Here is a 13,151-nt window from a genome sequence, read left to right as displayed (position 1 = left end):
TCTTCCTGCCATTCCCTCGGGTCCTGTCACTGGTCACCAGAGAGAAGAGATCAGTGCCTGCCCCTCCTCCTCCTCCCCCTCCACTTGTGAGGAAGCTGCAGACCACGATGAGGTCTCCCCTCAGTCTCCTCTTCTCCAGGCTGAACAAACCAAGTGACTTTAGCTGCTCCTCATACGGTTTCTCCTCTAAACCCTTCACCGACTTTGTGGCCTTCCTCTGGACACTCTCTAGTAGCTTTATATCCTTAATGTATTGTGGCACCCAAAACTGCACACTGTACTCAAGGTAAGGCCACACCAGAGCAGAGTAGAGCAGTAACATCCAATCTAACTACAAGAGCTGGTCCTGAAGTGGGAAACAGATGCCCTCATGGAGAAGCAGGGCTCAGGCCCGTAGTGGGGATGCTGGGACACAAGGCTAAAGGAAGGCAAGGACAAAAGGGGCAGCAGCAGCTCTGAAGGGGACTAGTATACCTGAGCCCACCTAATGAAGCCATGGCATCTATGGTGTCAAAGGTACAAGCTGCAATTAAGGCTTTGTCACAGCTGGGGTGTACTTGGCTCCTCTCCTCTGTTCGTGCCTGACCTCCAAATATTTTTACAAGGTGTGTTTAGGAAGTGCCTCCCAGACATCCATTTGTCCAGGCTGGTGGAAATTGTCTAATGGGTTGAGGCTGTGCTCCTCTCACTTCACTGTCCGGCTTACTTAATGCACATGTTTAAGAGACCTGTTCTGTGTGGCAGTCATTTATTGAGGCGATGCTGTGGCATTTGTCTCCATTGAGGGCACAGATCTCCTCTGCCATTGCCTGCCAATATCCAGAGCATGAGGGCGAAGAGAATAATGAGGAAACAGGTCAAAATACAGGAAAGGATTCAGCCCAAACCCTGGTCATTGATCAGGGATAGGAGCACAATTGCTGACAAGGTTTTTTTCTGGAAGCCCCTCATTCACTCAACACAAATCCAATTTGCAGAAATAATTAGTTTAGGAATAAATTCCAGAGCCAGTATATAGAGTAATGGAGAGTTCAAGACTTACAGTATCAATGTGCTTTCCACTCAAAGCGTTGTTTATGCTGTATCAGGGCCAGATTGTTCCTGCTGAACAATAAAATTTGTATTAAACAAGGGTTAAGAAATTGTTACATCTGAAAGAACAGGTCAGAGGCACTTACTACTGGGAAAAGGCTGTTGCCTGAAAAATAGATTGTATCTTAAAAGCATGTTAATCCTAAATGAAGATTTCAGATTCTTAATTCTTGTAATATTTTCTGCTTCTTCACTTACTTTCACAATCATATTTTCCTAGGGTGGAGGGAACCTGCAAAAAACTTATGGAAAGGAGTGCAATTACTGATTCTGGAATATGAATAGACCTTCCTTTGGGATATTTAAGGTTCTCTGGCCATATTTTAAAATATATCATAGTTTTATATTCTTAAATGCTTTTAAAAATCTAGCAGTTCTGTATAAAACAAAACATGGACATGTATTTTCCCACATATGGTTATTTTATTCATTCATATTTTTATTCAGATAAAATTAAGATACATTTTAACCTAATTTACGGAGACTTCTGAGCATATTGCTTCTTACTATCTGGAAAGAATTTTACTCCATATAGTATGTATCTATTTTTCTTCCATAGGGTAGAAAATACCACCAAAGACATCAGAAGTTCAGTGTCTTAATAAAACAGGAAGATGGATTTGTTGTGTTCTTAAAAAGAATTATCCACAGAGTAGGAAGATGATGACAAAAAGAAAAATTGAGCTTTACTCTCTTGAAAACTGACCGAAATTAAATCTTTTCCAACTTTACTATGCACTAGCATGGCACAGACTATGATTTGCTCTGTTGTACCGGAGTATTATGGAGCTGATATATGCTACATTAATTTAAATCTTCCCTGTAGAAAGAATAAACATAAGTATTATGACTCCCCTGTGTATTAAACCAGCACTGATCTTGGTCTTAAATACTGCAGCATAAGCTTATATACGCTATCCACACAGGGAGAAAGAGATGTGGATACGAACAATGCTTGATTTATTTAGAGATAAACTAACAGATACATCCAGGCTGATTACTCTCATACATTACCTACTGAAAAATAATATGTATTTTTTTCTGTTGTTTGGATATTTGGCTTCAATCACTGAAATATTATTAGCTGCTGTATGCTCAATTGCACTCAGATGACATAACAAACATTGATTTCTGCTTGTACAGATAACTTTAACTGGTTTATACTTCAATATTTCTTTTTTCTTTTCTGCCAGTAGCATCCAAGGAATTCATTCTCATGAGCTGTGTTTGGCCTGCAAGCTCAGGAGAGGAGGTGAGGTGGAAAACGTTACCATAAGTACTTTCTTTAAAAGAGTGTCCTTTTTAATTTATGTCTGCGTGCACGGGAGTAAAAGAGCAATTTCAGTTCTGCCCTGAAGAGGTGGATCAGACTTGTTGTGTAGGGACATAAGCTTTGCTCAGTTATATCAGCCTGACTCTAGCTTGATCTTCACAGGACATTCCTCTCCCCAGTATCAATGTATTAAGGCAACTTGTACATGATGGAAGAGTTACCCTAAAGAAGCATCATTGACATGGTCCATTTATAACAGAAATATGAAATCTAATGATCTGTAGCTCAGCACTCATAACTTAAGATTGTTTTTCAGGCACTAAATTAATCATTTCAACCTTTATAATGATAGAAAAACATCATCTTCTGTGGCTGGAATTTCTTCAGGCTGCTTAAGTTTCATATGAAGCTATAATTTTTGCATTGAAGAGCTACTTATTTCTTGATGTGATTGTTTTACATATGAGGCAGCAGGAAGAGTACACATTCCTCACCTGAGGTGTTTCACTTCTGTATTCCTCAAGTGCTTCTTGTCATCACATAAAGGCACTTACACAAGAGCTCCAAGTACCCAGCACCGCTGAAAAACAGTCCCACTTTCGTACAAACAGGTTTCTTACTAGCTAAAACAAAATCAATCTTCACGTTTCCAATTTAAGGAAGGTCAGCACAGCTCCACTAAGTGGCAGCACTAGGCGTCATTAGTGCCAGCTTTGTTGAATTATTTTTGTGCTTGTGAGAGATTTAATATAAACTACTGCTCATGTGGCAATAATATGTATGCCTCTTTTTTGCTCATAGCTTTTGATTTCATAATTTCCAGGACAGATGAATAAACTTGTGCTCGGAGAATCTAAAAGTAACCTTTCCAAACACTTTTACAAGGTCATATTTTGCAGACATTTCCATTTGTCCTGGTTTTCGCTGAGATAGAGATAGTTTTCTTCCTAGTACCTAGCGTGGGGCTATGTTTTCGATTTGTTCTGGAAACAGCGTTGGTAATGCGGAGATATTTTAGTTGTTGCTAAGTAATGCTTACACTAGTCAGGGACTTTTTCAGCTTTCCATGCTCTGCCAGGTGCACAAGAAGCCAGGAGGGGGCACAGCCGGGACAGCTGACCCCAACTGACCAAAGGGATATTCCTTTGCTGCCATATGACATCATGCTTATCATGCTTATGAGCATTCCATATGACATCATGCTCAGCATATAAAACTGGGGGAAGAAGAAGGAAGGGGGGAATGTTCAGAGTGATGGTGTTTGTCTTCCCAAGTAACCGTTAAGCGTGATGGAGCCCTGCTTTCCTGGAGATGGCTGAACGCCTGCCTGCCTATGGGAAGGAGTGAATGAAGTCCTTGTTTTGCTTTGCTTGCGTGTGTGGCTTTTGATTTTCCTGTTAAACTGTCTTTATCTCAACCCATGAGTCTTCTCACTTTTACCCTTCTGATTCTCTCTCCCATCCTACCGAGGGGGGTAGTGAGCAAAGGGCTGGGTGGTTCTTGGTTGCTGGCTGGGGCTAAACCATGACACCATTTGAATATGAGTTTTACTTATATTGTAACAATATTCAATTACAAGTTGGAAAACACATTGTATGGGTCCCCATGCATTTTCCTGTGGTTTCTCAGACCACTTTCACAGCTTTTCTGCAGTGCCAAGGTGGTCTCAAAGACTGATTCATCTTTAACAAATTAGGTGGACTACATTTTATGAAATCGGGATGCATCACTTCTTATTTTATGTCTGCATCCAGAGCATAATGATAACCTGTTTTGGTTTGTACGTTAAAAGGACTGAAATATGTAGTTGAAGCACAGCTATGATGTTCAAAAGCAGTGTTGTAAAAGCTTTACATACCATAGTGGTAGGGGTTAAACTCTAAGGTCCCAGTTCTATTAATCAATGCGCAAATTGCTAAAGCTGTTAACTTACATGCCAAAAGCAGGGAAGCTTATATTCAAATGCTAAAGATGCCAAATCTGTCAGTAAACATATCCTCACACACTGTAGGTATAATCTTATACAGTAATCTGTATTACTAATTTCAGTCATTCTTAAAAGTCACTGATCGGATTTAATACAAAGACATACCTAAGAAGCACTGAAGTCAAATCACAGCTTGTAACAAAGTTCCAAAGCAGATTCCAGTGCTGCCCCAGCTGCATTCCTGGAAAGCTGTTACCTAAATACAGTGACTCCATGCGGCATGCTGGCTAGGTACCTGTACTGCTTTGTCTGCAGCCTGAAGCACATTAAGTGCTGAAAACAGAAAAATAGGAGCATGTGCAATTTATTTTTTTGTGATGTTTTGATTCTGGAAAACCAGCATTAGGAGATCACACCCAACAATAGTTCTTCAGCTGCCCTCTGTGGTCCATTTCAAAACAGACTGAACAGATTTTCAGTGTCACACTGCAGAGTATTCACAGCAATTTTTTTCTTATGACTGATTAATTTTGTAACTGGGAAAGAAAATAACTCAAACCAGTCTTTTATTTTCATACCGAAAAATTCAAAAGTTGAAGGTACGTCCATGAAGTCCATTACTCTTCACCCAAGGAAAGGCAAGTGACTTTAGTACTACTATTGTTACTCATCGACACAGAAAACTCTCCCATACAGCTCCACTCTCTTATTATACCATAGGAGTTAAGTATATGACATCCTACATGCCATCAATTCAGGAAAAAACATCATTAGTTTTACATATATTAAAAAAACCCCTACCGTTCTGTGATTCTGTGATTAGTTGCAGTTTTTATGCTCTCCAGTGACTTCTGTTCTGTTCAACCTCAAAAAGCTGCCACACAGCACTGTGAGGATGAGCTTCATTTACACTAGAGCTAAAACAATATAAATGTGCTTTGCACCAAAGCCTAATACAAATAAGAATCAAGGCTTGTGCTTCAGATGGAATAATGTATCCTTTTTTTCTTCAAAACTTAATTTGCGGAGGGTAGGAACTAAACAAAGCCACACACTCTTTTGATATATCCATGAAAGGTATTGTCAGGGAAATTTGATTTTGAAGGCTATCAGAATTAAATTAAAAAATAATAGAAGAGCGTGGCTTTGCAGCTCAAGGAGGATTTACGATTGGAGGAGACACAGCGGATCCTTTGTGGCTTTATTCTCCATTTTTCTCCAGGAATGGTGGCTATTGTCCAGTCTGGCCTCTTATGCAAGAATGAACGTCAGGCCACAAGTGGATTTATTGTCCATGGTAGCAAAAAGCTATGACTTTCCTACGACGGGGTGGGAAGGGATTATTATTGAATTGTAATATCCTTTATGTTTATGGAGTTCTGTTAGGCACACCATGAAAGACATCTGATGTACGTATGGAGGCTTCAGGCAGACTGCCACTGTATATGAACAGAAATTCAGTAACATATATCAGAGAATGGGTTCTGGTAAAAGGTGTAGTTCCAGCCACAGAAAGAGATCACTGCTGCAGAAACTGACACCTCCGATACAGCCTAATGATCAGCAGCTCATCTCACTGCTTTTTAGTGAATATTCATTTTTCCTTTCTCAATACATGAAAAATTCAGAGAAACGTAGCTTAGTATCATGAATACCCTCTCCCCCCACTTCCTCCTCACACACATGCACAACCACACAAGTTTTGAATAAAGGCTGCGCTGTGAGACCCGGATTTCTTGAGCACGTGCATGGGTGTGTGCTATTCTTGCCACCCTTTCATTCCTGCCACAGGAGACCCAGTGCTGGCCTTGGGCTTGCAGACCTGTGCTCCTCCACACATGGTGAAACACATCGCCAACTGCAGGTCTCTTAAGAGTTATCACATTCACATCGTTTCACATTTGCTACTGATTTGTCTTGCGCAAGATATGCTTACCATTTCTGTTGGGAGTGCCTTCCACAGGTTTAAATTCTTCCTTATAAACACTGCTCCTCATATTTAAGCTTTCCCATCCTTCATATTGTGCCATGATCCCTCTTGAGGCACCATTTATGTGAGAAAACAGGTATGGTCAGCAAGGTGTCTGCTGACTGTGTATCTGAGGCATGTTAATCTATCCTGGAATGCGCTAATGAAACATGCCTGAGATATTAGTGATGAGCAGTAGAGAAATGGGTGTGACATACTGAGAATGCCAGAGCACCTTGCTATTTATTTGCTGTCAACACTTAATGCAGACCCAGCGTACACTATTAAGAAATCATCTTTGCACTTGCATTTCATACCTATAATGCAGTAATTATACCTAGAAGTGAGGTATGCATAAGCAGTATATAGGTCCCTCTGTTTGTCTGGACATTTTCCATAGTGAGGAACAAGCTCACATGCTTTCAAGGCAGGGCTGGCTTTTGGGTAGTCTAGGAGAGCACAAGGGCTTTGGTTACGCACACTTATGTAGAGAACCTCAAGTTCTAGATGTGTACCCTGTTGAGAAATCAAACAAAAGCAGTGGAAGGGCCTGAATGCAATGGTCAGAAAGGGTAAGACCCTGGAAGAGCAATTCCTTAAATCAACGGACTTTCACTAGCGCCAGTTTCCACCCCCTCTAGTAACATACAACCTCTACGAAATAAATTATTTGTAATAGACAGTCCACACAATGCCATAACAAAGTGATTTTATTGACATTCCTCTATAGTGATATGGTTGAATAGAAAGCACAGCCTGAGTATCATGTGTCATTTTTCTGTCAATATAAGCAAAATCAGTCCAATAATGAGGACTTTTCCTGCCATTGACTTTATGTAGTCTTTAACAAAAACCGTAACAGACATTTCTGTTAGATAAATCGGAAGCTGCAGGGAATTTGGCTAATGGTTCAATATTTACTATACCTAGTATCTACTATCTACAGGCATCTGTTTTTCTACTAGAACAAAGGTACTACATGACTCACTAGAGAGAAAGTAACAATCCAGTCTTTTGGACCTTGTGATAACTGGAAAACCTATCCCAGATTTAGTATATTGCAGTCATTGTTTTTCTTTTAATAACGAACACTGAGGTACAGCAAGAATAATAATAAAAAAGCACCGCGTTTGTTGTAGAAAGATCTGTTGGTCTGCGTTTGACTGAAAGTGTTTAATCTTGACTGGGAAGCCTTATTAATATTACTATGGCGACACGGCAAATAATTACTATTTCAACAGAAATTAAACAAATCTCCAGTCAAATTTGTCCCTCTGGAATTCCATAGACTGTCACAGGATTAATAGCGAAAGACGAGTTTATCTCGTCCTCTGTGCGTGTATATATTAGCTTACTTCTTATTTGATTTCCATGTCCAAATTCGGTATCCTGCTGCTTTCAACTAGAGATATGTCCTCTCTTTCTTACAGTGAAACTAGAACAACAAAACACAAACCCAATGAACACCCTCCTCCTCACAGGCTGTCTCTCAGACTAGACTACGAACTCAAACCTTAGCTACATTTCATTGAAAAGTTTATGGGCACTTGAGCAAACTGGGCAAAAGAAGTCCTCTGTCAGACCTGTACAAAACTCATGATTTCTCCGTTATGTGTTAGACATAGTTTGGCTCACTCCTTGCCTTGTGATAGCCACGATCTCCCTCGAACATAAAAGTCAAGTTCAGAATATGCACAGCCACATGATTGAAACTGGACGCTCATGTAACCGCATACTGACGTACAGCATTTGTAAGGTTTAGACCTGATGCAATTAACAGTAAGGTACGGTTGTTTGTACTGGGTCAAATCCTGCATAGCTTATGTGGTTGAACAGTCGGTGAGACTACTTCAAGGTGGAAGACGTACTGATGATTTAAAATACCTATTTTCATTCTCATAACTTCTGCTTAATGATAGCATGGCAAGAGGACTTCATAAACAGAAATATCCCTTTCCCTCACTCTACTATTAATATTGTCACAACAGATACTTTGAGAAAGATACGTGCCCTCTGAAACCAAATGTACAAATTACCAATATTCATTGCTCCTATCTAAAACTGCAGTTCACAAAAGCTGTCAGATTGCCTATTCCATTTTTCACTTGCATTTTAAAATCTATTGATGTTGGTGTCATATCTTAATCTAGCCACCACCATGTTTAAAGGGAACTGAGGTGAAGGAGCTGAACAGATTGTTTCACTGCAAATCTGCCCTATGGAATATCTTCTAGTTTTTCCTGTGGGAAAACAATGAAACCAGAAATTTTGTAATTAACAGTCAGTGTTTTACAAATGAAAATGCAGACCTGGGGAGAGCACAGATGAGTGAGTAACAGCATTTGAATCAAGAGGTGAACAAGGAAAGATAGATGCCTTGCATATGCATAACTACAACAACAAAGTCAATTAATTGCATAATGCACAGGTTAAATAACAGGGCAAGGGAGATGGGTTCCTCCCTCTCTCCTGTTGGCACCAGTCACTGCCTCACTCTAACACTACGGTGCCACTTGGATGCATGGCTTCCCCTTCACTCTCGAGTGGGGCCGGATTCAGCCCATGGTATGATGCAATGAATGGAGAAATACACTGTGAAGTGTTGATCCAGCTATCCTAGAGGTGATGTCAGGGTTTGAAAACCTATTGGGGTAAGGCATTTGGGACGAGAGAGGGATAGGACTGGAATGACAGAACGCAAGAAAAGCAGAGTATGGCATTTTCTTTTTCTCTGTTTTATGAAAATAGTCAACTGTCTTCCTCTATTCCTCTATTCACATCCAAAAAAACTTGCAAGGAAATCTGCATGACCTTCTTACTTGGATGGCATCGCAGTCACCTAAGAAAGCAACCTTTTAAAAATACTAGGCTGTGTGCTTGGAAGACAGCTTGGACCAAGGAATTTGATGGGAAGTAGCTGGCTATGCTATGTGTTTCCCGGAGCAGGAACCTGCAAGGTGCTTGAGATGGCATCTGCCAAACATGGAGATGCGTAACACTTAATTGAGCTTAGCGCACGGCAAGTGCCAGAACGCGTTGTGAAGAATTTCAGGAGAAAGCCTTCCTTGTTTCAATCAGTGGGGTTTGATGCTGTCTCTGAAATACAAACATCTTTTATTATGCTACAAAAAATAGTTTCACTTTTTCTTAATAAAATATAGTTTTTAAATACTTAAAAAAATTTAACTATACAGTATTGTAAAGACTGGATTTTTTTTTTTTTTACTTTTTTTACTATCTTAATGAGACAGCTCTTGATGCACTCTTTTCCTTGGCCAAACATCGACCAACAAGTTGGATACTTTTCTTTCTTTTCTTCTACTGTTAGAAGACATCCAACATTTGACATAGTGCAGGTAACGTTGTAACATCTCCAGGAATAAAACAGGAACCATACAGGAATCACTGGATTTTGGGGCCCAGTGGTGAAGAGGCAGCAGTTACATACATTGGAAGATTTTGTTATTCAGTCTCTCCTGGTGTGACTTGCTCTGTTGTATTTCAGGTGCATGTGACAGAAGCACTCAGAAAAAAGTTAAGGTTTCTGTCTCTACTGCGCAGTGGGGCTGGTCTTGTGAAAGAGATGCCTGAGAGCTCGTTTGTGGAAATAATTTTCAGTGCCTGGTACAATGAAACTGGCCGGTAGCTGCAGCCTCTGTATGCAACTGTAAGATGAGTACTCGATAAGAATAATAACATGTACTATAAAATAGATTCTCAGTAAAAGACATAAAGTAAATTACTACAAAAGTGGCTGAAAAGTCACAGAAATGAAACAAATGGGGCAATTTCATATATCATTAACGAAAGCTACTATTTCTGCTTAGAAACATGTGTTTGGGTCCATCACCTTTCAAACACCTATTGACCTAAGAATCAAAGCAGGAAAACAATCTAAAACTCTCAGAATGCAGTTTTTCAAGTGTGATGACTTTCTGTATAGCAACCAGAAAAATAAGTGGGAAAGCAGGGTCCAATCCTTTTCTCTAGAGAGAAAACTTACGGGACTTAGATGTGTCAGACATTGAACTGATCTCCTGATTTTCCAGTTTTCTGAAGCATACCTAACTCAAAACTACCAGTACCAAGCCCCCAAGGGGTGTGGTATTTCATGTGAGCTGCTAGACACTATGATGTTACCTTCTCACTTACCTTCAGTTACCCTTCACCAGTCTCTCTCTTCATATTTTATGCATCCTTTAACATATTTAGTGTCAGAAGTAAAGATACTCTGTATTTCCTTTTCCCAGTTAAGACAAACACTTTCAATCTGAGATTAGTCTTCGAAAACAAGGGCAGCAAAGAGTAATAAATAGGAAACAATCAGTGTGGTTGATTTTAACAGCCTCAGTGTTTCCTCAGAATTTGCCTCAGCAAAATCCATCTGAAGACAAGCCTCCTGCTGTTTTCCTTTCATTCCCTGTCTTCATAGTTGGAATACAAAGTACACCAAACTGAAGAGGGTTAATGTCTGCCATAATAAGAGCTAGAACTTTAGTTTAGTGGCACCTAACATGACTGGAGGGCCTTTGGGCTTACTACAAGAGGAAGTACAACAAATTCTTAACCCAAAGAGAGTTACAATCCCCTTCATCCCTGACAAGCACCCTCATTCACTGCAGCTTCTCATTTAATAGACCCTAGACGAAAACCTTCTGTCTACAACCACTCTTGAGGTTATGGAGATTCACACTGAACAGGAAAAGAAATATGACAGAACCGAAAACCGCCCCCAGCAACCATAGATTAGCCCAGTGTGATGGAAAATAAATGGCTTCGACACAGGGGATGGGATTGTCTAGACTTCTCATTTGGAAAGGAGCATTTTAAACACCAGAAGACAAAGATCTGGTAAACAGACCCAAGGGTATTCATAAGAGTAGAACATTCTTCTTATTTCCCCTTTTCCTTGTCATACACAATACTAAGGTAAGGGAGCCTTGTCCTTTATGCTACATAAGACATCCTTCTTGAGTGTGCACAGCCTTGTGCTTCTTGTGTGGTAAACATTACAATGGAGATGCCCCTCCCAATATCTCTGAAGTGCAAGTTCTCTCCAGTACTGGCAAGTAACAATCATAACAATTGCTGTTATGCTTTGCATTGCGTTACAGGTTGGGTTTTTTTAGTTTTTGAAGGTCTTATCTGCACCATGTATCTGGGCCAGTTCCAGCTGATGCAACTGATGTGGATCATGAGTTCGTATATAAAAATTTCAGTTTTGCTCATAGGTGTCTCTCAGATGGACAATACATACAGGGAAAACAAGGATGGATGAAGACATATTTGATCAGCTCCTAGTACTGGATTCAACAGTTAAGAAGTAAATGGGCTGTGAATTGGTTTAGAAGATGTGGGCATATAAAAGCTTGGAATGCTTGATGAGGTGTTTTTATTTTTTAATCAACGTAGGTGGAAGTAAACATTTATTAACATTTGGTCAAGTGTAGTGTAACTTGCATTTGTATTTTCATTGTTATTAATGGAGGTATGTAGAGATATACAGAAACCTTGAGACAGTTGTTTTTCTATTGCATACAGACTAGCAGTCCATTTGAAACAGGATGAAAGCATGAAGGTTAGATCTTAGAGGGCGGCAGTTCTTCATGCACAGCTTTTGTCAATCTTGATTTTGTTTTTGTTTTGTTTTCAAAAATAAAAACATGGGAAACCGAGATCAAATGACGGTGGACAGGAAAGGTGACATCATCAGCCAGAAAAACACCAGAAGTGCTTCAACCCCCTCATTCAAGTCCAAAGGTGCTAGTTTCTTCAACAGCTGTCAGCAGCTTTTCATACAGCATAGAATATGAGGGGTAAGGTGGAAGATCCAAACGGTTGAAACATGTGTGTGCCCTGCAAAAGGAAAATATCCTATATGTTAAGTTTAATCTAAATAAATTGAGAAAATAAGAGTTGAGAAAACAAGTTCCTACTGAGACTCAAAACATTCAAGTTCACTCAAAAGAGATAAAAATAAATTCTATTGAAGTAAAACTCTCAAATTCCACCAAAACCTGAGGTACTGAAATGTATATGCACGCACACATGAATATTTCAAATAGAAGACACAAGCTAAGTATCATCATCATTCTCTGCTATCCTTGCATTAGATGTTGCAGAGATCTTGCAGGGATCTTCACAGAGAAGAACACTGGGGCCACTGAGGAGCTGGGGTATAGGCCCTCATGGAGAGAAATCTCCACTACTATAATTTCAGTTGCTTTGAGTTTTTCCAAAACAAAAAAGCAACTCAGCTGTACATCCAATATGAGCACCTAGTAACTTTTGCACCAATGGACAAGCATAATGCGATGAACTATACTGACAGAATGGGCTCAGCATGTGTTTATAGTGAGACAGGGCTGACTGGTAAAAGACCATTCAGGGATCTGCTCACTGAAGAAGGAAGGTTGCTGAAAATGTTCCTGTAAGTCAGCTGTTGGCCATCTGCTGCAAGTCTGGCCTTTAAATGTTATTTATTTGTAGTAGCCAAGGCAAAAGCAAAATATTTTGTGCAGACCAAACTGCCAACTTGATGACCCTCTCTTCCCCCAGTTTTATCATTATATTTACCCCCAATTGGCAGCACCCTCAAAAGAAGCTGTGGAACGGGTTCCATACGTGCCTCCACCTTGTTGCAGCTTTTCTGGTAGCAGCAATTAGACCCAGATGCAGACTGCACTTCACTGTGTGAGGTGCTATACAAATGTGGAACAAAGAAACAGTCCCTGCCCCACCAGTTCATCTGTTTCAACTGACCGAAAAAATGTAGAACTCATTTGGCAAACAGAGGGGGCACATTTTCATTAAAATAGTTTCATTTTTTTCAGTTATCTTGGAGCTTTACACAGTGCTAGAAATCCTTTTGTTTCCTCTTGCCCCTCCAG

General features: G+C 40.0%; 1 protein-coding gene across 4 annotated transcripts in view; it reads right to left on the bottom strand.

The window, feature by feature from the left end:
* Positions 1 to 9,494: 9,494 nt before the first annotated feature.
* HECW1 (HECT, C2 and WW domain containing E3 ubiquitin protein ligase 1) overlaps positions 9,495 to 13,151 on the bottom strand; it is a 271,517-nt gene continuing 267,860 nt past the window's right edge. For all 4 annotated transcript variants that reach the window (XM_075083715.1, XM_075083717.1, XM_075083719.1 and 1 more), the window contains one exon: positions 9,495 to 12,117. In XM_075083715.1, coding sequence (XP_074939816.1) covers positions 12,006 to 12,117 — 112 coding nt within the window. In that variant the 3' untranslated portion in view covers positions 9,495 to 12,005. The remainder of the gene's footprint in view (positions 12,118 to 13,151) is intronic.

This window comes from Phalacrocorax aristotelis, chromosome 2, assembly GCF_949628215.1.
Source record: "Phalacrocorax aristotelis chromosome 2, bGulAri2.1, whole genome shotgun sequence".
NCBI classification, from domain to species: Eukaryota; Metazoa; Chordata; class Aves; order Suliformes; family Phalacrocoracidae; genus Phalacrocorax; species Phalacrocorax aristotelis.
Note: the sequence above shows the minus strand (reverse complement) of the source record. Positions and strands in the feature narration are given on the sequence as shown.